This window comes from Homalodisca vitripennis, chromosome 2, assembly GCF_021130785.1.
Source record: "Homalodisca vitripennis isolate AUS2020 chromosome 2, UT_GWSS_2.1, whole genome shotgun sequence".
NCBI lineage: Eukaryota > Metazoa > Arthropoda > Insecta > Hemiptera > Cicadellidae > Homalodisca > Homalodisca vitripennis.
The window spans coordinates 147,385,020-147,409,846 of NC_060208.1; the positions used below are offsets into that span (position 1 = coordinate 147,385,020).

The window sequence follows — 24,827 nt, forward strand, 5'->3', positions numbered from 1 at the left end:
TAATATCCAGTTTGATATGTTCTAGAGGGGAGCAACTAGTCATAGGTTTGCTGGATATTTTTGGTTTTGAAAACTTTGCCCACAACTCGTTTGAACAACTGTGTATCAACGTGGCTAACGAACAGATCCAATATTACTTCAACCAGCACATCTTCACTTGGGAGCAGCAGGTAATGTCACATAGATATGTCAGTGTGAAACATTTATAATATATAAGCGTTGTTCAAAAAGTATCGGACTTTTTTAAATTAAAAGTGAATTTATTGAACTAAAACTATAAACTTCTAATCCCCTTCAAAGTAGTCTCCTTGGTGATGCACACACATCTCCCGAAATTGTTTTTGCTCCATTGACAGCAACTTTGGATCAAAATTTGTGGAAACTCTTCTCATTTTTAAATCCTTGGTTAAAATCCATTGTACTGACCCAAAGCTGACTCTAATATCTTCTGCTAGTTCTCGGACTGTAAGACGACGGTCTTCAGTGACTAAATTTTACACTTGTTCAATAACATTCTCAATCCGGCTTGACTAAATTTTGCACTTGTTCAATAACATTCTCAATCCGGCTTGTCGATAGCCTGTCTGAACGCGATTCACTTCCCACTAAGGTTTGACCATTTACAAATCAATTGTACCACTTTTTTATTCAAGTACTTCTCATGGCAGACTCCCCAAAAGCCTGTTGATTCTTGCAAATCGTTTCCACTCGCGAATCATCAAGCTTTTGGCAAAATTTAATTCAGTAAAACTGCTTAAGATTTTCTGTCATTTTTAACTTGATAAAAACCACCGAGCACAACAGAGAGGTCTATACTACTAGGCTGACTGCCGGCGACTGAAGCTTTGTCATGATATGAAACAGTGCATGCGTGCGCATGGCAGTCTCCTCCACATCCCCATTAAGCTTGGCCGCCAGTGCTTCATTCGTTTAAGTGGAAGGACAGAAGGTCCGATAGTTTTTGAACAGCCCTCATAATTACCTACTGTGCTGTTTTGTCTTATAAGAAAATTTTTATGCTATTGTAACACACATCTAAATAGTCTGATGACATTTCAGGTGGTGTTGCCATACCAATGTTTAGACGGATCAATAATTTTCCATACATATAAAATTGGAAACAGTAGTAGTGAGTTAGGCACGGGGTGTAGAGGAGAAATTAAGACTATTTTTGTACTGTTTGCTATAAAACCATTATCTACCCTGTTTTTCATTATAAAATATATTTCTCATTCCAAAACTGTGATTTATTAACAGTTGGAGCTGTTTAGATTTTTTTATTAATTTGTATTGCTATGCAATACAAAAACTAAAATGTAGAATAGTAGAATCTAATATATGCCATACTATATTTTTCTTAATATTTTTTTTAATTCAAGAGAAATATTATTTGTATTATTAGTTGTCCTTGCTCTACGATTACTGCTCTCTCATTGGTCAGCTAATCTGTGTTTGTTTGTGCAGGAGTACATGGCTGAGGGTATACCAGTAGACCTGGTGGAGTTCACAGACAACCGGCCAGTGTTGGACATGTTGCTCTCTCGCCCACTGGGACTGCTGGCATTGCTGGACGAGGAGAGTCGCTTTCCTCGCTCTACTGACCGCTCTCTCATTGGTCAGTTCATCATTAGTGTTTGTCGCTCTCAGAACTCAAAAGAAATTCTAAAGTTACAAGAAACTTGACTGTGATTTGCTTGTGTAGTTACAGTAAATTAGTATAATAAAAATGTTGTTTATGATTATAATTAATTTTTTAGGTAAGACTTCTTTTGTAGACATAATTAATTTTTGTATTGTATTTAAGTGTAACAAGGCTTGAAAAAATTATCTAGATTGACAATAAGAGTTGTCACAAGAGTCACCCCAAAAGTTTGAGATAGAATCGAACTGCCTTTAGTTGAGGCGCTAGCTTACAGTGAGTTAAGGGGTCACCTGTGAGTTTAAAAAACCATATCGTCACCTTCTAGAGTGTTTGATAGCTTATAGAGTTCGAATATAATTATGGATTGTTTTAAAATTAGGAGACAGATAAGGTTATTCACGCATCTGCAGGTCGTAGCAAGCCACATCTGTATAATGCGGCGGCGTGTGACACATAGTGTGACATGAAATGAATACTTGTTATAACTGAAGTTGATATAATATTATTTTTAGGTTAATTTTATATTAAGTCAGAATATATTTATCAATAAATAAGGTTATATTATTGGGTTGCAAATCACTAATACAGTTTTTGCTGTCTTGCAGGTAATGTCTTGTCTACTATTGCATTACATTTCAAATTAACATTTACGTGATAGCTGTTGAGTTTTATCAAAAATTTGTACTGAACATCAAATTTAATTAGTATTATTACTAACAATCTAAAAACAAGAGTGTTGCTCTATCACGAGTAATAAGCAAGATATGAAAGATTGTCCAAATAGTATTTTTCACAACTTCAACCCCACCCCCCCACTCAAAAGTTGTTGACCACCATAGAAGACGACAACATGTCTTTAACACTCACAGGTGATCTCTTTATAATAATCAAAAGTCAAATTCTCTGCCTCTTTCAGTGCATACTCAATGTGAAGTAGCCCCTGCACTAATTCTGCTATAATCTTATCTGTTAGTCCAAGTGTCAGTTAGTACTCAACAGTTTGGATTTTTTTATTTTGCCTGTTGATCTATATGGGAAGTTTAAAATCATTAAGTTATGGGTTGATTTATTAAAAACCAGTCAGTTTATCTAAAGAAGAGTTAGTAAAATATGTCAATCTTGCTTTTGATGTTGAAGCATCAATGTGTGTACTGTCTATTCATGGTATTTCAAATTCCAAAAGAGCTGCAGTTTACTTTAGGATACTGATCAATCTGATAGGTTTACATTTAGGTAATTCTTCAGTAACTTTGGCTTATTCGTCAACTTAAAAATCACACTAGAGCAATCAACACTTTCTTGGAACTGAAATTAATAAACCAATTACTTCATATTTTTACACAATTCCAAAAAATGCATGTTCAGTTGCTTTCAACACATGGGAAATTTGACTTCAAAATTGCATTTATGCTGGAAGGATTACATTGAACTTGTAGTTTCATAAATGTAGCTAAAAAATTACTCTTTTTTTCTAGGAACTTGTGGGATGACCTCGCATTTTGTTAGTACAGCAGAACTTGATAATTCAAAGCTCAAGGAACCAATACACATTTCAAATCATCCAAGATTTTGAATAATGCAGACTTATCATTATTTTTATTATATTATTAAAGTTTTAATTGTATAGAAGTGTTAAGAGACTGATATAGAAGTTTTAATTTTCCAAAATTTAAAATTGAAAATGTTTGAATTATTCAAGTTTGGCTCTGTTAATACTGTATTATAGTGATTTGACAGAGGAGACTTAATTTTCTAACAATCGCTTTACTTGGAGTGATAATTAAGATTTGCTTTTCTCTCTTGACAGGCTATTAACCCTTTGATCGCCACGCACAAGATATATTATGCAATACTAGTTTTGTGAAAAACTGCCACACCCAAGATTCTCATTCTAAGTTGAGAATGAGTTGTCCTGTTCATCAGTTGTCCTGTTTACATGAAAACAGCAGCTGTTGTATTGTGTTAATTAGTGTTATAATTTTTTGGAAAATTAAATTGCCTAGCTAAAGAAAAGGTGCAAAAACCTAAGGGCATCCATGAGTACAATAAAAACATTGGTGCTGTCATAATAATGGCGCGATACCTATGCAGCTAGGTCACACACAAGTTATAAAAAAAGAACTGTCTCCTCATATTCTGGATCTAGTAGTACTCAATGCTTATGCATTATTTATACGCAAAACTGTCAACAAACCACTACTGTCTAAATTCCACCTTGTAGTTATATGCCAACTCCTGCAAGAAAATATGGAGACAGATTCAGAAGAAAAAAGGGTCTGCTCTTCTCCTACTTAAACTTCACTGAGGCTAACATAAAATCATTCCTTACATGTGTTCCCACAACAGATAAAAAGAAGTATTGAACATACCAGCGTCACATGTGCAAAAACGCAAACAGCCAGGCAAGAATCATGATATAAGTGTGAGGACTGTGGCATTGTTTTGTGTTTGACACCATGATTCAAGGAGCTTCATACACTCAAGAAATACTGAAAGGAACGCCATTGAGTTTTTCTCATAATATATATTAAATCAAATATGTTTCAAATTTGTCACTTTTCAAATCCGTAACAATTGTAGTTTTAATTTCTAGAAGAAATTAAGTAAAACTTTGTACAAAAATTCTTTATATATTTTCTTTATATATCCTTCCACCCTCCCAAGGATTTCATAAATAAAAATGTTATATTATACCTACCATTAATTGACGTTTAAGATATTTATTCACTTAATTGATAATTGTTTGCTTTAAATGATAAACAATAAATTATGTATTTAAAGATTTTATATAAACCTACTGAAAATGAGACAAATACTCTGTGCTGGGTATTATCACTACGGAACTACACGCCTGGACTCACTGCAGCAGTTGAAGTTCTAATATCTCATTATTTTACTGAATACAGAAGAATAAATTAGAAAGTGCCAATGAATAGTTTATTTTTATTTATTTTCAGTTAAAAAACATTATTTGTTTTATTTATTTAAAAATATTTTTACTTTTTAAGTTCTTTTTTTTACAACTTGAATATGTAGAAACCAAAGAGTAGGTTATTTTAACAATTTATTTTTTTTAGCACTGTAAATTTCGATGCTACAATCAACATTTCAAATTAAGAAAATAATTTTCAATTAGTATTTAAAATTATGTATATAGTAATTATAAAATATTGCATCCAGAACAGACAAGGTTAATAATACCAAAATAAGATGAAAAAAATACGAAAGGTAATTTTTTTATTTCTATTTGCTTTTCATAAAATAATGATTATATTTGGTCTATATCCATTTTGTCTGAACTCTAATAAAATATTGGCTCATATTAATCATAGGCCAAAAAAACACTCTCTTATCATCTCTCTCAAAGTTTAGTGCACACTGCTTACTCTAATAACTATACATATACATCTTTAATATTTTCTAAGCTTTTTTTAGAGTTTCAAAATTAAATTTTACATAGGAAAGAACATATATAATTAAATATACACTTAAAATTACTGTTAAAAATTTAAAGCCATAAATTTATTTATTTTCACTTTAAAAACATTATATTATTATTCTTAAACCCTAATTTTTAAAATGGTCTTTATGAAATAGTTATGTAATTTTAATTATATTAAAAAAAATATTTAAATTCCAATAAAAATTACCATGGTCAAAATTGTATAAAGATTACTTTTTGTCCAGAAAAATTCCATGCAAATGTAAAGAGCAAACTGTACATCAGGCCAAAGTCAAATGCTCTTTGCTTTGCGATACAACACTTTGCGGGTCGAGTGGTCTACCAGGCTGAGGGGTTCCTGGACAAGAACCGCCACTTCCTGGCACCAGAAGTGATCCAGCTGCTGAGGACTTCAGTGGTAGACACAGTCCGCTACCTCTTCCAGTGCCCCATCACCAAAACGGGGAATCTATTCTCAGCTAGCCCTGCTGACACCCCTGCCGGCACCAGGGTCAGTGAAAACTGTACAATTCTATTTAATTTTGTGTTTAACTTGTAGTGTAAGTATTTTGAACCTCCTATATATGTAATATAAACAAATACACACACACACAATGTAAGGAGATGTTTTGTATATCAGTGATAGCAGGTTTGGTATTGTGAAAACACTAGGCCTAAAAAAGCATATTTTGTATAATTTTGGTTAAAACAATATATATTAAGATATTTGTGAATGATTTTTTTCAACACTTCATCAAGGATTAAACACTCTTTCAGATTTTAGATAATAAGTGCTATTTAACTTATATATATCCTAATTTTAATTTTAGGCATCAAGAGTAGTCTTTCCAAGACCTTATAAATAAATCCACCATTTTTTTGTTACATGTCAGGATGCAAACCGTTGTGCAAGTGTGATGGCGCTACAATCACAGTCTCGGGCCCAGCAGACAGCAGCTACGTATTTCCGCTACTCGCTGATGGAACTGCTGCAGAAGATGGTAGCTGGGGCACCGCAGTTCGTCCGCTGTATCAAACCTAATGACCAGAAGTCCCCGAGGATGTTTGACCCGGCCAAGGTTGTCCGCCAGCTCAGGTACACAGGAGTCCTTGAGACTATAAGAATCCGCCAGCACGGTTTCTCCCATCGAATACCATTTGCGGAATTCCTTAAAAGGTAAGTGGCTGATTGGATAGTAAACATAAATAAATTATTGTATGTAATCTTTTCTCTCTCTCCATTAAAGTAAACTTTAAGAAAATGATTTTGCTATAAAATTTTGTACAGTATGACTAGATTTTACTGAGGCCGTTATAGTATTTTATTGTTGATCAATATATATTAAGATATTTTGTTTTTAGGATGATTTGGAAATAGGTTTCACATAATTTTGTAAAGTAGCAGTTTTGGCTCTTAATCACTCCTATAATAAATTGTATTTCTAGTTTGTAATCTCTTTATAGCAGATATCAGGGTTTAGTTTAGTAGTTTAGTTATGATATCAAAATATTCATGTATGCTTTTTAATAAATACAATCAACATACAAGGTGCTAAAATGTCTGATATATCAAATTTGCAGATATTGCTTTCTTGCATTCGGGTTTGATGAGAGAGTTATGGCAACAAGAGACAACTGTCGTTTGTTACTGGTTAGGCTTAAAATGGATGGCTGGGCTCTCGGCAAGACCAAAGTGTTCCTTAAATACTACCACATTGAATACCTCTCCAAATTATATGAAGATCAGGTAAGACACAATCTAGCTTTGTATTCATATTGAGTGCATATACTAGTATTTTTGGAGAAGTCTTAAAGTAATTCATTAACGTTTTTAATAGAAATACAATACATTTACTATAAAAATTAAATGTTTATAAAAAGTTAAAAATACGTATGTTTGGGGTTTTTGTTTTTCATTCCTGTTTTGATCTTAGTATTGTAATTTAAGTTTTAAGTGTTCCAGAATTCTTTTTTAAGTTTCTGGAAACTCTACTCTTTTTCTCTGAACTCAGAGAGATTATTATTATTTTTTCAATTCCCAGTCCAAATCCTGATTTTTTTGTAACTCTCCCTCATATCTCTGCTTTTGAGCATTGCAAGTTCTACGTTCTAGATTCCTAAATCATCTTTCCCTACCTATGATACTCTAACATATTCAAAATGAATTTAGTTAAATATATGACAATTCCTCATGTTTGTGATTTAGCTTCTTAATTACAGATACTGCTAATATCATAGATCAAATCATCGTAAGTTGTAATTTTCTTAGCACCAAGGATTATATTAATTTTCAAATTATTTAGCTAAGTTTACATAATTTACAATACAATCAGTGGTGTTTTTTTGTGATTAGGTGCGCAAGATCGTTTTAGTACAGTGCTGTGTGAGGCGGTGGTTGGCCCGCACGAGGTACCAGAAGGTGAGGTGGCAACTGGCGTCGAGCGTTGTGACACTACAAAGGTATGTCCGGGGCTGGATTGCTCGCAAAGAATTGGAGACACGAAAGAACAAGGAAGAAAACAGGAAGAACAACGCGAAAAACAAGGCCATGCGGAAACAGAAGAGTGCAGAGAAGGACAGAGAAATTACAACGCAACAGATGGAAGACAACTCAGCAAGTCCTATATCAGAACTGGGCACCCCCTGGGGCAATGTGCAGATGAGAAGGAAGTTCTTCTCGGAACTTGAAGACAAAGATGAGGCTGCCACAATCATTCAAAGCCGTAAGAAAATATTTCACTTTATTAATATCTGATAGATACGGTTATGTTCTACTTTGTGTTTACTGAATATTTTACGTGTTAATAGTAATTAATATACAGTATTTCAGATTTCAGAGGTTATACTGTAAGGAGACACTGGGCACCAGAAGTGGCCAGAAGAATACACAATGGCATGCAGGTATTTATCAGTAACATTTAAAGACTTTATATTCTAATATAAATACAAGATGTGGTCAAAAAGTAATGTGGGTTTATAAGTTTCACAGTTTGGAGAAACTGATTGTAAAGATTTTTTTATTGTGTTGCTGCTCATGCTCCTGAAGTATAATATTTCCAGCTGTATTCATTGTTTACGTTTTTAGTGGTAACTGCTAAGGTTAGACATGTTTTATGAACTCAGCAATTTTCATTTGTTTAAAAAATTAATCAGAGAAACTGTATCAAATTTTATGTAAAAAATGAAATAAAGTGTAAAAAAGCATGGGAAATGTTAACAAAGGCCTATGGTGAGTGTGCTATGAGTAAAACAAGGGCTTACAAATGGTATAAACATCTCAAAGATGGCTATAAAGACATTGAAGATAACAAACGCCTATCACCCAGCACATCAACAACAGATGGAAACGTGAAAAAGTGGAAGAAATGGTTATGAACAATCACTGTATTACAATTACGATCAGAGGAATCGCTGATGATGTTGGCATATCTTTTGGCTCATACTATGACATTTTAAAAAATTTTTTTAAAATTTTAAAAAATTGTTGAATTTTGAACAAAAACAGTGGTGAATGGAATTTGCTCAAGAGTCACTAAATGAAGTCAACGACAATACAGAATTACTGAAACATGTTATACAAGTGATGAAACATGGGTTTATGGATATGACTTCAAAACTAAGGCTTAATCATCCCAGTGGAGGCATTCTGGATCATTAAGACCGAAAAAGGCTCGACAGAGCTGAAAGAACTAAAAGCTATCCCAAAGATCGAATTTGAGAAGTATTTTGAGGTTTGGAAGAGCGCTGGCACAAGTGCATAATATCTAATGGAAACTATTTGAAGGTAACAACATTAATGTAGACAAATAAATTAATAATTTTTTCAAAAAATGAAAATTCCCATTACATTTTGAATGTACCTCGTACACCCATGCAATACACAATCAATCTATGCACAGAATATAAAGTATAGAAGCAGCATAAAATAATTCCACATGAGAGTAGCAGATTATGTGTATGGGCTTGTGTAACATGGTTTTGTCTGCAGTATTTTATTTAAATTTAGATAATGTTAGTTTCAAAATGAGTATAGTGTGTATTTTTACTTTGTTATAAATCATGAGCAGCAAAAGAAACCAGATTTGATGTAGGTTGATCACGCCAACACTCACCTTTACTACTACTATATTGAGCAGTTGGTAGTCCACTGTGCTCCCAATTTCAAATTTGACACTTTTTGAGGGTCAGTTCATGAGTCATTCAGTCTGCGGGTTATGAGTCAAATAATTGAGCTGTACAATGGCAGATTACATTTGTTGTTGTAAGCTAGATTTACTTTCAGTGGGAGGGGGAGGAGGGTTTACGTTTACTTTGATGTAATTAACTTACCTCTCATTGTCACTTTAGAATTGCTGCATTGTCTTTGTAGCTTTTCCTTATTAGTCAATGCAACGCCACTTGCAAATTCAATTGCACTACAAGCAAAGACTAAAATGAATGTGGAATAGTTGAATGAGAAATACAGTGTCGTACTCATCTCATGGGTCATCTCATTTTAATTTTCCTACTGGGCTCATGTTTTTTTATAAATGTGGTTTTGCTGACAAATTTTTGAGTATTTCCATTACTCTAAACGGTATGGAGATTGTAAATATATATCAAAAGTTTTCACTATCAAAATAGATAAAGTTTTCTTAGTGATGCTCATCATTCTTACAGTTTTGTTCAGTAACTTACAATGAATTGTCAACAAGTTATTATATAAATTATAATAAATAATAATAAATTCGTTTATTTGTCATAAAACATTTTACGTACATTGACAAAGTCTAATTCAGCTACAGACTAAATAGCATTGTCTCTAAATAATATTTAATAAGTATAATACAAAAATATTATATATATATACATAATAATATAAGACATTAATTGTCTAGTTGAGAATTAATTATACTAATTATATCATGAGTTTATCTTAAAATAATCATTAAAAGTCTATTTTGTTAATATAAAAAACCTCATCAATACTATAGAAAGGGTTTTTTAACAGCCATTCATAAAGTTTGTTTTTATAAATTTTAAGAGGGTATTTTTCAGTCAGATGTTTCAATTTATTATGCACTTTTAAACCAATTACTACGTGACTATTCAAAGATTTGCTCAGTCGACAATATTCAATTAAAATGTTATTTCTGTTTCTTGTGTTATAATTATGTGTTTGTGTATGGTTTATTAAGTCCTTATTATTTAAAATGTAAACAGATAAGGCAAACAAATATAAATTAACTATTGAAAGAATTCCTTGGTTAATGAAAACAGATTTACAATGATTGAGATATTCAGCTTTACCAACAATTCTAACAGCTTTCTTTCGTTATTGCTATTATGAATAGGTAAGATGAGTTTACAATTTCTTGGTCACTACCATAAATGGAATTATTAGCTATATGCGAAAGTTATTCCAAAAGTAAGGTCCGGTAAAAAAAATCCAAATTTTTTCCAAAACAATTGTTTTATTTACATTCCTTACATCTTTCTATTTTTTTCTACATAATTTCCATACTTATTTAAAAATTTTTCACATCGCTCAACAAGCTCTTGAATGCCTAAGTTTTAGAAATCGGCCGCCTGCGTAGATAACCAGTCTTTAACTGCTTCTTTCACTTTATCATCTGTGTCGAAGCACTTGCCGCCAAGACACTACTTTAGGTAGCAGAAAAAATGGAAATCACTTGGCGCTAAGTCCGGACTGCACAGTGGGTGGTCCATCTGTTCCCATCCAAATTTCTTGATTAGAGATTGCATTTCTTTCACAATATGGGGTCTGGCAGTGTCATGCAACAACAACGCTCAAGACGACAAAAGACCACATCACTTATTCTAGATTGCACATCAAAGTTTTGTTAGGCCAGTGCAGTAGGCAGTTTTATTTATCATTGTCACTCTTTCCATAAAGTTGACTAACAATACTCCATGTCTATTCCAAGTAATGGTTCGCCATAACCTTGCGTGTTGAGATTGTCTGCTTTGCCTTGACCTAGACTGGCGATGACATGTGACGCTGTTCCATTGACTGACATTTAGACTCAGGGATTACATGAGAAACCCATTTCTCATCCCCTGTGACAATATGGTCTAAAAGACTGTCACCTTCCTTAAAAGCAGAAACCATTCTTTTCATTCGTTGGGACTCAGTGAGCAGCCTGGGAACCCAACAGGCACTCAATTTTCCCAAATTCAAATGTTCAGACACAATTATGTACAAAATTGTTCTACTCACATTCAGAAAATCCATTTCTAAATTTAAGTGAATCGTTGATCTTCACAAATGTTGTAAATACTTCAATATATCTAAGGATAAAAACTGAGAATGACTGTTTATACAAAATGACAATATCTATTACAATGTAAAACATGCTGAAGGATAAATAAAATGTCTTATTATTGTTTTTGTCAACCTCATTTACCAAATCATCTGAAATTACTGATGGTCAGGCTGAGCGTGATTCATCATGCACATTTTCCTGTCTTTCATTAAACTCTTGCATCCACTTGCGCACTTTACTGTCACTCATTATGTTAGGAAAGTAAACTTCAGTAATCTGTTGATGTATTTCCGCCATTGAAATGTTTCTTGCAGACCAAAAGTACATCACTGCCTTTACTTTACAATTGGCGGGCTGATCAATTGGCTTAAACATTGTAAACTGACACTATAAACAGCAACAGTAACAATGCTAATGGTGGTGCTTGACGCGCAAGGTATGCCGAGAGTCAGCACGCATGTGTGTGTTGTCCTTGGCACCAAATTCAAATAGTTACGGCGAATCGAACCTTACTTTTGGAATAACCTTGCATATTATTTTATTTGGTGTAAAATAAAATTTTGCTGGGAATATTAAATGCTAAAATTTAATAAGTAACATAGTCAGGAAACAACCTGACTATGGTAGACTACATGTGAACAATAAAACAATTCAGAAAATAGTTATGATTATGTATTATATCAAGTATAAATTAGCTGGTTGGCAACTGTTAGTTGCTGAAAGGTAGATTTAATTTTTCCAATGTATTTTTCCCTTTGATTATATTTGGGGCTTGTGTGTTACATCTTCTGGAGGGAGGGAAGTTGTAGCCCTCATGACTCCCCTTGTGCTACGCTATTGATGAGTTGTTACAAAAATTGATTTGTCATAGACTGCAATGATGACTCAAACATCTGATCATCAAAATATTGTTTATTTATAGAATGCAGTACCAGTTTCACCAGTAAAGACTAAGCCAACAGATCGTCAAGCTCAGCTAATTACTCTGTCCCAGGATGTAAGTATTTTATAATTAGTTTTGATAATAGACAAAGATGTTCACTACTTGGAACAGGTTTTGTTTGATGCATATTACAAGTTAAAAATATATATTATAAGTATATCAGTAAGTTACATATTTTGTTTCAGGTAAAAAGGCATATATTCTTCAAGTTCATTTGATAATCTATCAAATTAAACTAGAAGATAGTGAATATGACTTAGATCTTGAAATATATCTATTTCCACGAACCTCTTCAATTTCCTTGAAAAGTTTAGTATTTTTGGTTACTTTTTGTTTTATCAGATGGTCTCCATAGGTTTAAAAATGACAGAAATTGGTTTAGTAATGGTTTTAAGCTTAGGCAAATAAAAGATTTTTGGATTAAAAATTTAAGAATGGGCAATCAGTTTTAAAAATTTGGATTTTGACTCAATATTAAAAATGTTGGAATTTGAATATCACTATAAATAATAACCAATAATTACATTAGTTTTGCCATATTCTTTAGTTAAGTTTTAATTTATCAATTGGTGTTTGTTATATTGAGTGCATGTTTTAGAGATAGTGTGATATTGAAACGCATGTTTGTGATGACTCCTGACTTATGCAGGTTACAAAGCTTTGTTTATACGAGGGGTATCCAAAAAGTAAGTTTCCCTGTTCTGTAAAAAGACGCGTACGTAACACAGCGTGCAGCTGTGGGCGGGGATATGTAGCGCGGTTCGGTTGGCAACAGGTGCGCCGGTTACTGGCCCATTGTCACGCTTCTCAGTCAGTTGCTGCCCAAACATCATGGAGACTCCACTGCGTTCTGCCGCCAGTTGCGAAGTCCGTAGTGTTATTCGTTTCTTGACCGCCAAAAACGAAACTGCCGTTGAAATTCATCGTCAGTTGTGTCAAGTGTATGGTGAACATGTTATGTCCGTTCAGATGGTCCGTCGTTGGCGTGCAATGTTTTTGGAAGGAAGAGAAAATGTTCATGACGATGAGCGTAGTGGCCGACCGGCCAATTCTCGGCAACCTGACGTCATTAATGCTGTACGAGCAGTTATTGATAATGATAAGCGAGTGACTCTCGATGAAATTATGGATAAACTGCCGTCAAGTGTTGAAGTTAGCCGGTCATCTGTGCACAATATCATGACAGAAGATCTTCAGCTTGCAAAAGTGTGTGCAAGATGGGTGCCTCGCTTATTGAGCAATGCCCATAAACAACAACGAATGGCTGCTGCCCAGTCTTTCTTGCGATTGTTTGACGATGAAGATGAAAACCTTTTCAGTAGAATAGTCACTGGTGATGAAACATGGATTCACCACTCAACTCTAGAGACCAAACGCCAGAGTATGGTGTGGCAAAAAAAAGGAGAGGCAGCTCCTCAAAAAGCCAAAGTTTTTGAGTCGGCAGGAAAGGTAATGGCTACAGTTTTTTGGGACTGCCGTGGAGTGTTATTGATTGACTATCTTCCTCGTGGCGAAACCATAAATGCAGAAAGGTATTGTGAAGTTCTCACCAGACTTCGGCAGGCAATACAGAATAAACGTCGCGGACTTTTGTCGCGCACGGTTCTGCTTATTCAAGATAACGCCCGACCACACGCTGCTCGTGCAACAACGGAACTTTTGAGGAAATTTAAGTGGGATGTTTTTGGTCATCCTCCATACTCACCAGATCTTGCGCCTAGCGATTTTCATCTGTTTCCGGAGCTGAAAAGACACCTTGGCGGTCGGCGATTTGCCAACAGCGATGACCTTCAAAATGAGGTGGATACTTGGCTTAAAAATTTGGCGGGTGAATTTTGTGATGCTGGAATAAAAAAACTACTTCCTAGATACCAAGAGTGCTTAGAAAGGGATGGTAACTATGTCGAAAAATAAGGTATGATGTAAAAAGTTGAATAAATGTGTTTCAGTTATTTTTTGAGTCTTTTTAACTTTTTCATAATTAATGGAAACTTACTTTTTGGATACCCCTCGTATGTTAGGTTAGTTATCCACCTGAGGAAGAGATCAATTAAGATCTCAAAACAAGTGTTACTGATTTCTTGTACTGTCGGAAAAACTCGTGTTACCTTCGCAATAATTATGCTGGCATCACTTGCAATAATTATGATACTAATATTTATAATATAACATTATAATTTTGTTAATAACATAGATTTATTAACAAACATATTTTATTGTAAAGACGTCAACTGTTTAAAGAGAGTCAAGGATAGAAAATTGTACCTGTGTTATTACATTTAAGCAAGTGTCCATTGTTGTATTTAATAATTATCCTATGATCCAATTATAATGAAGCCACTCTTTATAAAGCACATAATTTCTATTTACCTCTAGCTGTAGATGTTTTCATAATAACAGTTCTTAGAATTAGCCAATATTCTTATTTACAAATAACACAGGAATTAGTATTCAGAATCTAGACCACAACTTTTGGTATCAGTAATGGAATTGGAGTTTTATTGCGTTAACCCATTACTAGTTTATTTATTTTGTACTTTTAAGAGATAAAGGAGTAAATATTCAAAATACATCTTGTAAGCAGAAAATACTTATTCAGCAGCTAGACAGTAGTATGGTTCAAAAGAAATGGTTATGCTTTGGAAAATAATAATTGTTGGACACCAAATACATTAAGCTTTTGCAAGAAAAGGCAAAGAGCTAATACCTTGATCCCCAGTTGTCTGTGGTGTCTTAAAACATGTTTGTTTTCGAAATATTGCATTATTTTTATCAGGAATTTCAATGTAAGAGATATGAGAACACATTCTTGAATATAATACAATCTGAAATTAAATGTCATTTCAGGTATCTTAAAGCTATTTTTTTTAGAATCGATGAAAGAATTTTACTGTCTTATATTTTCTGTTAATAGTGGTTAATAAACTACTGATCTTAGCTATGTCATAATCCTCTGTTAGCTGAACAGTTTCAATTGCTACTGTTGTTTTTACTCTGTTAGTTTTTCAGTTTGCAACAAAATTTTGTATTTTTTGTGTGATTTTTTACTATCAGCAACTTACAGCATTACTCCACTACCTTTATTTTATTAGTAACTCTTTTTTACTCATCACGGAATAAATAATTACACAACATGTATCCCTACATCTCTTATTAAAACCTGAAAGTTGGTATTCTAGAAAAATATTTACGTAGTGTAGACATACTCAACTTACTTGTACAGGAGTTGCATGTGGTGAAATGATGATTAATGTTTAATTTGATTGCATCTAGTTTTTGTTTTTTAATAAAGCCAACTCATATTTGAAGAAATTATAGTATTACTTCTAATTTCATAGTTCAGTGTAATTAAAATGAAAAGTGGTCAAGTGAGATTAGAGTGATTGAATACTGAGATTATACAAGATATCCTGTTTCAACTATTACATTAAGTGTATAACATAAGATATTACTTCAATTGCCTAATATCTTGAATATGAATTTTTTAAGTATATAAAAGTAATGCGCTAATAAATATTTTATTTTAAATATATCACATGATTTTTATTTGTCCAACATTCACATTCAAATTTATATACGAAAAATTTAAACTATCAGTCTATGTTTTCTATTACTTTCTATAAAAGAAAACTTAAAATTGTCCAATAATTTTAATTTTCTTATGCAAGGCCTTTCTACATCTAAGATGTCATCGTCAGGTGTGAATCAACAACATCTGGATGTCGAAAGGCCTTGTGTAAGAACATTAAAATTATTGGACAATTGTGAGTTTTCTTTTCTGGAAAATAATAGAAAATAGTTATTCCAATAAGAATAGCTCCTCTTTCAATATCAGTTTATGACTCAGTGAATTATGCTGGACAAATTTATTTCAATATCATCTGTCGTAAACTATAGTTTGCACAGTATTTCCAGTATCATAATTTGGTGTTCTCTATAAAATTGGGTACTGGTCCAATACTAGAATTTGTGTGAGACATAATGATAGTGACAGTGAATTATCACAGTTAGATGCACAATACTCAACGCTTTTATGAATTCATTTTCTAATCATAATTTTAACTGCAGTACATCCATATATAAATGCAGTGTAAAATTGAGAATTATTAAATACTGAACTTATTGGAAGTATGATCTCTTTTGGAGACTGATTGTAATCTACAGTTAAGTGTTAATAAAAATAAGTTAAGTTAATATAAAATTTACTTTTCAACTACACTGCATAGTTTGACCCGCTGTCATATTTAGGCTTGAATATTAGTTGTATTATTTTAGGACTGGTTGAAATTATGTAATGTTTCAAGCATAAACACTATGAATATACTATAACATTCAGAATAATGTGTCATTAATATTTTACATTATGTATGAGGCTACGTAATTATAATATGTTTGTTTATAGGTACACATGAAAAATCAAGATGTCCATAAATACCTGAGAAACAACAAACAGGGCGTCCACTTAAACAATATTGAGGAGACCAAACGAGTTTATGGACAGGTAATCTTGTTATTGGTGTACAAACTACTTCTTATAGTACGGGAGCTAGCAACGTTTCTAAAACAAGAATTTCAGGTCAGCTGAAATTTTGATATGCTGTCTTCCTTGCTCTTTCGGTTGGAGTCCGGGCTATCTGGCTGGCGGTAGTGGTTGCGTTTATTAATGCGCATCTTACCTTCACAGGTTTATATCCTCGAGTTTTAAAGAATTTTTATATGCGTAATTTAAATTTTTTTCCCTTTAGATAGATCTACCAGACATTAATTTTGTATTGCCAGACATTTTTATTGTTGTTAATTATGTGCCATACGCGAAATTTTATTTTCATTAAATAAAAAATTCAAAGTATTTTTGAATGTCTGTAATTTTTATATTATGTTATTTAAACATAAAATAATCTAAAATTAATTTGCCAGACGTTAATTCGATTGTTAAATATTAAATATAAATAAAAACTTAATGAACAGTATTGCGGTATGATACTTGTGGTTGGAGAGAGATAGTTTGGAGTGCAAGAGAGACAGAAAGCGACGGTAGCGCTAGTACTTTAATTTATATTTTAAACGTATATTCAAAACTTCCTGGCACTTCTTCAGTTTATCAATCACGAAAAGAATGATTTTATGTTTATATCCTTTACAGAAACACATTTCGTTTTACCACTGGCGATTGTAGCGAAATTAATAAATAAATATCACAAATAACACAAACACAACACAAACACGTGATTTTAGACTGACGCCATGTTGTCCATTTGCCGAAGCGCTGGATTTTTACCTGCGAAGGTAAGATGCGCATTAATAAACGCAACCACTACCGCCAGCCAGATATCCCGGACTCCAACCGAAAGAGCAAGGAAGACAGCATATCAAAATTTCAGCTGACCTGAAATTCTCTCTCGAAAACGTTGCTAGCTCCTATACTATTATAAGGCACATCTAATCACTTGAATACCTTTTTTCAACGTCACACTATGTTACTATAAAAGAATCTTAACACAATTGAAAAGGGTATTTTTATTGGTAACTGAAATGGAAAAGAAATTTAGTTCACTACAAATTTAAATATAGTTCATGCGTAAGGTTACTTACGCATACTTAGATTACTTTACTTGAACAAAATAAATAGTAACTAAATATGACCGTATCCTGACAATTTGAACACAAGATAAAATTACAGGATTAAAATATAATTCAAATCTATGACACAACTCTTTAATAATAATGATCATAAAAATGTATTGAAATATAATAATTTATTGTAAAAGGTTTGTGTATATTAAAGTGACATAAATTTAACGAGGTTTTAGGAATTGGTGAAATGTAAATAAATAATATGAAATGGTCCCTGATTTTGGATGATTTTAATTTTTGACATATTGCCTGTTCCAGAAATCTGTTGTGCATGAAGTAGCAAAGAAGCATGGTGCCAGTTCCTATTACAAACAAGTACAAGAAGAGATGAATAGGTAGGGATTTGTTGTTAGCTAACATATTTTTCCTGTGTATTCAATTTTCTCTGGTCGGCGGAGAGATTGAAGGGTAGAATAATGCTGTTTCAATGACATTCAGATATAACAAAAGGTTAATTCAATAAATAACGAGATTTTTACTTTTGACTTGACAGCCACTGAAACTAACTTTATATAACAAAAGAGAATAATAAAGATTATTTTTATAATTTAACCTATTGAACTTCATACAAACAGTATTTTAGGAATTCACAAATATTTATCCTTACTGTGATATATACTTATTAGGATTACTGAGTTGGGTCCTTCCTGATGAGTGTATGGTATATAAAAGTATTAACCCTCAACTACGATATAAAAAATTGTGTTTATTAATATTAAAAAAACAGTCTCCAGTATGTAAATATGAATGTGTATAACAACGTACCAAGTTACTGTTAGGACATGTTTATTGAACATATAAATTAAAAATAATAGAATTATAAAATTACTAGTTGGATTTCTTAAGAAAATCCACTAATTTAATATAAGAAAATGTCAAGTTTTATAAGTAATGCCATTAATTTACTAAACAATTATTTTTAATTTAATTTTCAATGGGATACTGTAGATATATTATGAAATATTTTAATATATAAATTATAATTTATAATATCATAAAATAAATTAAGTACTTATTGTACTTGTGTTTAAATTAATTTTGGTTCCATGTGTTTTAAAATGCAGCTTACACATATTGTGACTTTTGTAACTGTTCTCTATGTGATTTTAGTAATGACAGAATGCAATTTCCAATACATTTTATTCTATTCTCTAGTCTTTTTATTGAGGGTCACAAGTCCAGATATGAAATATTAATGTTCACAGGCCTTGAAGAATAACAACAGTTGAAATCAGAATCAAGTAGTAATCATTATATCGCAAAAATTAAACGATTCAAGAATGGGAATGTTGAAAACTAAATCCAAGAGAGATTAAATATTGAAATATTATCAAAAAAATTATTAATTCATTGTGTGATACATATTTGGTGCTATTGTGGTGGTACTATGGTGGGTTACAGTCCGTCACCGGATTCATCAGATGAGATTTCGGCCTGGGACTTGCCGATCATCCAGCTGGAAAACCAACTTCGTCCCCTCAGGTAGACATGAGACCCACATACATACTTTGCCTTCCCTGGCCCCCTGCGCTGTCATTGAGTTTTGCTTTTTTCTATTTAATTCCCTGTACATTTCATCAGTAATCATCGACAATGCATCTCATTGTATTAAGGTGGAGTCACAGTTGCTGTGTAGAACGTCTGTTAAGATTGTGCATTGAAAACCATAGTTGCTTCTTGAGCCCAGTTTTTGAAAGTGAGGGCCAATATATTGTAGGTGAAAAAGTTTTCCTGTTTTAAAAATATTTTATCACACTTCTATACAAAACATTTAAATTTATTGCTCTACTGCTACGAAATGAAATGAAACATGTATTTACTACAAAGGCAAAGTGGGTTGTCTCTTCCACTTAACCTCCAAATATTACCAGGCATACATTAAATCTCTATAATTAACCAATAATTAAATATATTAGGGTGAAAAGCTAGAAAGCAGTGAATTTATACTTTGGAATGAAAATACAATATTAAACACCAGCTGTATGTCATAAACATATTAACACAAAAGTAGCACTTGTAACAGTATTGGCTTAATCACATAGCGAATAAAGGGTAAAAAACTGAAAAATAATAAACCTTGATACAATGAATATGATACCTATTACCACTTCATCATAGATAGACATTTAGTAATCATAATATTGTATGTTTGTTACCCTTTACTGAGTTTTCATAATTTAACCCTTGCAGTGTTGCAGCATCTCCACATGCAACATTGGAAATATTGTATAATGAGTCAGCATTGGTGTCAAAATCAAATTCGTATTTCGTTACTTTATACAGTTCTTAGTTTTTTAGCCATAAACTGACAATAAGTGCATTCAATAAGTTTTGAAATATTGATTAGTGTGAGTTTTATATTTTTCTTTTTTCTATGGTTTGTTGGTTCTATGGCTGATATATTAGTTGAACTAAAAGTGATTAGCACTGAGTTTGTATTCCTGTTTGTGTGTTAAGTGAAAACGCCTTGTAATACAGTTTAAACTTTTACTAACAATTTCTATTTTCATAAAAATATGAATATTTAAAATTCTTTTGCAATTATTACTATGTGAAGTTTTATAAGATTGTTACCATGACAAGAATCATTATCAGAAAAATCATTACAAGATCTGAGAAATTTAATTTATACACCAAAAGTTCAAAATTGGACTCTAAAAATGTTTCAAATATTTTTGTAACTCATAGAATTGGCTGTAACACAATTTTGTTGTAAATTTTGAAGTTAATTTGTTCTTTACAATAAAAAATGTATTTTGTCTAAATAAATGTAATAATTTAAAATCTTCAAATTAGCTTATTAATGGTTCCATAGCAGTTGTTTTGACTAACAACTGCTGTTTTTGTTTCAATGATTAATTAGAAGTGAGATTGTTTGAACTTTACCTTAAATGCTTTTGTAATGATAGAAGGTGGTCTTGGTGTAAATTGTTTTAAAAGAATACTAACAGTTTTAGGATGAAGTGACCTTTAGTGGAAAATATCCACGCTCAAAACAAAAGTGACTATTGTTGACTTTGCAATTACCAAAGTGATATTTATGATGAATCTGCTGATATTTTTTATGAAATTGTTGGCATTTTTATATTTTTTGTAAAAAAAAAAAAAAACACACCCCCAAACAAAAAAACAACACATATATATACAGGGTGTATATTATGTCTGGAAACACCCAAATATATCCATTTAATAATTTAAAATATAAATTTGAAACCTCTTACAAATCGTGATAGAGATTGGGCATCTACTTTTTGGGAAAAAAAAACAATGTTTTTTTGTTATGTCACACCAACGGGGGACGTCCTGCCGAGGGTATCGTGAATATTCTTAATCGTCTATGGAAGCCTATACCTTGTGATAACATAATTTTAAAGGTAATAGCTTACTGAATTGAATGCCACAAACCGCATCTCAAAGGAATTATTCTATCTGAAAATAGAGCATTTTTAGTATTGAAAATTTACTGATGTTCAACAATGTAATTTTAACATGGTTCTTCTTGAGCCACAAAATGTGTTACACTAATTTTTTAGCATTTTTTAAATGTTCAATTAAATAAAACAAAAATTTCATTTTAAGAAGCTGGTTCTATTAGCACAAATTTGCCAGTTTTTTTATTACAGTACAATTATGGAAATACTTATGTTATTGATTTCTTATTACAAATAAAAAATAATGTATGCTGTTAGAAAAAGTCTGACAACAAACGTTTTACCTGCATTTGGTGTCAAAGCAATTGTTCGAACTGTGTTCCTTCTACGGTTTGACAACGAGCCAATCTTGTGTAAAATGATTCGACAGAGTTTTGCCTAACATTTCTTCAGTTATCAAAGCAATCTCCTCTATAATCCTGTTTCTTAGGTCTTCCAAATTATGAGGCTTTCTTCTATAAACATTGGATTTTAAATGACCCCATAGGAAATAATCGATTTGGTGACAAATCCGGAGATCTTGGAGGCCATTCGATTTCTCCTCTTCGGCCAATCCATTTATGAGGAAACCTTAAAAAATCCAAATACTCTCTTAACCTGTCTCTCCCATAATGGGGTGGGAGTGAGCACCATCCTGCTGAAACCATACATTATCAAAGTATTCTCCTGAATGCAATTTTGAATAGCTGGGAAATTATTTCATTTGGAGCATATTGTAGTAAATTTTCGGCATTTAAATTTCCATTGATGAAAAAGGGTCCAACAATTTTGTTACCTAAAATTCCACACCATTCGTTTCAGTTTTTGTGGTTGCTGTGAATGGGACTCAGTAATCCAATGTGGGTTTTCACTAGCCCAGTAACGGGCAATTGTGCCTGTTAAACATTGCCATTTAGGAAAAAAGTTGCCTCATCAGAAAATAGTATGTATGGTCAGAAAATCTCTATTGTCATCACATTTGCGCATCACAAGTTCACAAAACTCAACTCTTCTGTCGTAATCATCCTCACTTAACTGTTGGACTAAATGAACTTTAAATGGTTTGTATTTATTATTTTCAAAAATCTTACTCACAGACATAGGGTGCATATCATGTTTGCTGTGCAGCTTTTCTGAGCGATGTATGTGGGTCTTCAATAAATGTTGCAAAACATCTAGTGCATGTTCTTCATCTGTTGCAGATTGTATCCTACCGGACTTTGGCCGATTACGTACACTCCCTGTCATTTCAAAACGCTCAATAGTTTTTGATATTGTTGAAACACTTATGGGATTCCTTTCTGGGAAAGTGTCATTAAAACAAATTTACAAACTTCCCGATAAGATCTTTGACGATCGCCATATCCTCGCATCATCAACAGAGTAATTCGTTCTCTTTCAGACAATTCCATTAAAATGCCAAATAAAAACTGAACTACTGTAATTAGAGATAACTTGTTGACAGCAATGCTTCAGAGACACTGATTAACTCGACAGGAAAAATGATATGACCTTTGTCCAATTGTAATTCCCAAGCTTAGACCTGTCTAGTGAAAGCTCCATGCTCAACAAACTGAAACCTGTAGACCAGATGATTAATAACACAATAATGTTTCTCATTAGGCTAGTGACCTTTGTCTCTTTAAACCTTCCTGCTGACTGGTGAAAACACCAAGTACAGATTCATAAGTAATCAGAGAGAAAGTGACTCATAAGTTTTATTCATTGTAATAAAAACTGGTAAATTTGTACTAATGAAACCAGCTTAAAAATAAATTGTTTATTTTATTTTAATTGAACATTTAAAAAAATGCTAAAAAAATTAGTGTAACACATTTTGTGGCAAAGAACCATGTTAAAAATTACATTGTTGAACCATCAGTAAATTTTCAATACTAAAAATGCTCTATTTTTTCTGATAGAATAATTCCTTTGAGATGTGGTTTGTGGCATTCAAATTCAGTAAGCTATTACCTTTAAAATTATGTATCGACAAGGTTATAGGCTTCCATTAAGAATATTCACGATACCCTCGGCAGGACGTCCCCCGTTGGTGTGACATAACAAAACATTGTTCCAAAAAGTAGATTGCCCAATCTCTATCACGATTGTAAGAGGTTTCAAATTTATATTTAAATTATTAAAGGATATATTTGGGTGTTTCCAGACATAATATACACCCTGTATATATATATATATATATATATATATCTATATATATATATATATATATATATATATATATATGCAATACTGAATTTCACTGCATATGTATCAGCCTGATAAACCTTTATGTTTACAGTATTTTTATCTAGCATAACACAATAATGTTATTTCATTGGAAAAGAACTGTCTGCCACTCCTTTATCGTCGGTCACATGGGCTGAGTGTGACAATAATGTCTTAACAAACTTGCATAACTGTCAATATTACTTTAATTTTGAATATTTAAAGCTCTGGGTGGTAGGTGGCAAAACTAATGGTCTGAAATACACCACAGATGGTCAGTACACTACAAATCACGTGGCACTCAGAGGGTTATATGCTTCTTATTTATTTATAAATATGCATAGGAAATATTAAGTATTCAATTATAAATTATATAATAAACACAAATAACCATAAAAATATTAGGCTTTTATATTTTGTATTAAATATAAAGTATTTTTGATCATTATCTGAAATTCCGTAAAGTGCAACCATCCACTAAAAATTGTGTAATCAATAAAGTCAAAATTAAATGTTCTTTATTTTAATAGCTTATAATAGATAAACATTGGATGTGTTTATAATAGTTACAGTAATAAAATACGTACGTTAACAGTCTGGAACAAACATGTTAACATGTCTGGAAAGTAAATACTGTTGTAATAATGAAAACACAAAATATTTTTCTAGAGATTATTTTATTTTATTATGAAAGATTTTGTCCTTAAAGTATATATTTCATCATAGTTTCCACCATTGTTCAGTCGCTTGCAGTGAGTGATCATCTTATCTAAGCCTTCCTCAGAGAAATATTTTGTCATTTAAGACAAAGAAAGAAAGAAAGAAAAGAAAGAAAATATTTACAGCATTATTGACAGCCATAACTATATTCCGCTTTTGTCTATCATTATTACATTTGAGGCATATACTACCACATTCATATTTCATGTGCAGGGACAAGTGGTAGTTAGAGGGTGCAAGGTCTGGGTTGTATGACGTGAGCGAACACTTCCCAACCAAAATGTTCAATTAGGTTATTAACATCTTTAGAAGGTATGTGATGATTTTCTTTTAGCAGGAAAACGGCTTGTAATAATCTGAGTGTTTAGTTACAAGATCATATGAAAAACACTTTTCTAAACTTGTAAAAATGTATCTGTCATCATTCTCAACAGAGGTTTCACTTTGTGTTTTGTCATGGATGTTTTTCATCCGTTTCTCTTTAAACCGCTTAGCCTACTTTCACATCATTCCATCACTTATTACATTTTCATCACCTTGA

The 24,827-nt window shown here is 32.3% G+C and overlaps 1 protein-coding gene across 4 annotated transcripts in view; it reads left to right on the forward strand.

The window, feature by feature from the left end:
- Positions 1-24,827, forward strand: part of LOC124354869 (myosin-IIIb-like) — a 43,645-nt gene that overhangs the window by 13,354 nt on the left and 5,464 nt on the right. For 2 of the 4 annotated variants that reach the window (XM_046805626.1, XM_046805624.1), the window contains exons 9-19: positions 26-170; positions 1,465-1,615; positions 5,330-5,595; positions 5,978-6,261; positions 6,666-6,831; positions 7,438-7,807; positions 7,915-7,985; positions 12,273-12,347; positions 16,696-16,794; positions 18,186-18,262; positions 19,329-19,409. In XM_046805626.1, the coding sequence (XP_046661582.1) occupies positions 26-170; positions 1,465-1,615; positions 5,330-5,595; positions 5,978-6,261; positions 6,666-6,831; positions 7,438-7,807; positions 7,915-7,985; positions 12,273-12,347; positions 16,696-16,794; positions 18,186-18,262; positions 19,329-19,409 (1,785 nt within the window). Of the gene's footprint in view, positions 1-25; positions 171-1,464; positions 1,616-5,329; positions 5,596-5,977; positions 6,262-6,665; positions 6,832-7,437; positions 7,808-7,914; positions 7,986-12,272; positions 12,348-16,695; positions 16,795-18,185; positions 18,263-19,318; positions 19,410-24,827 lie in introns of all 4 variants that reach the window. The other 2 variants (XR_006921721.1, XM_046805625.1) reach the window with 2 other exon arrangements.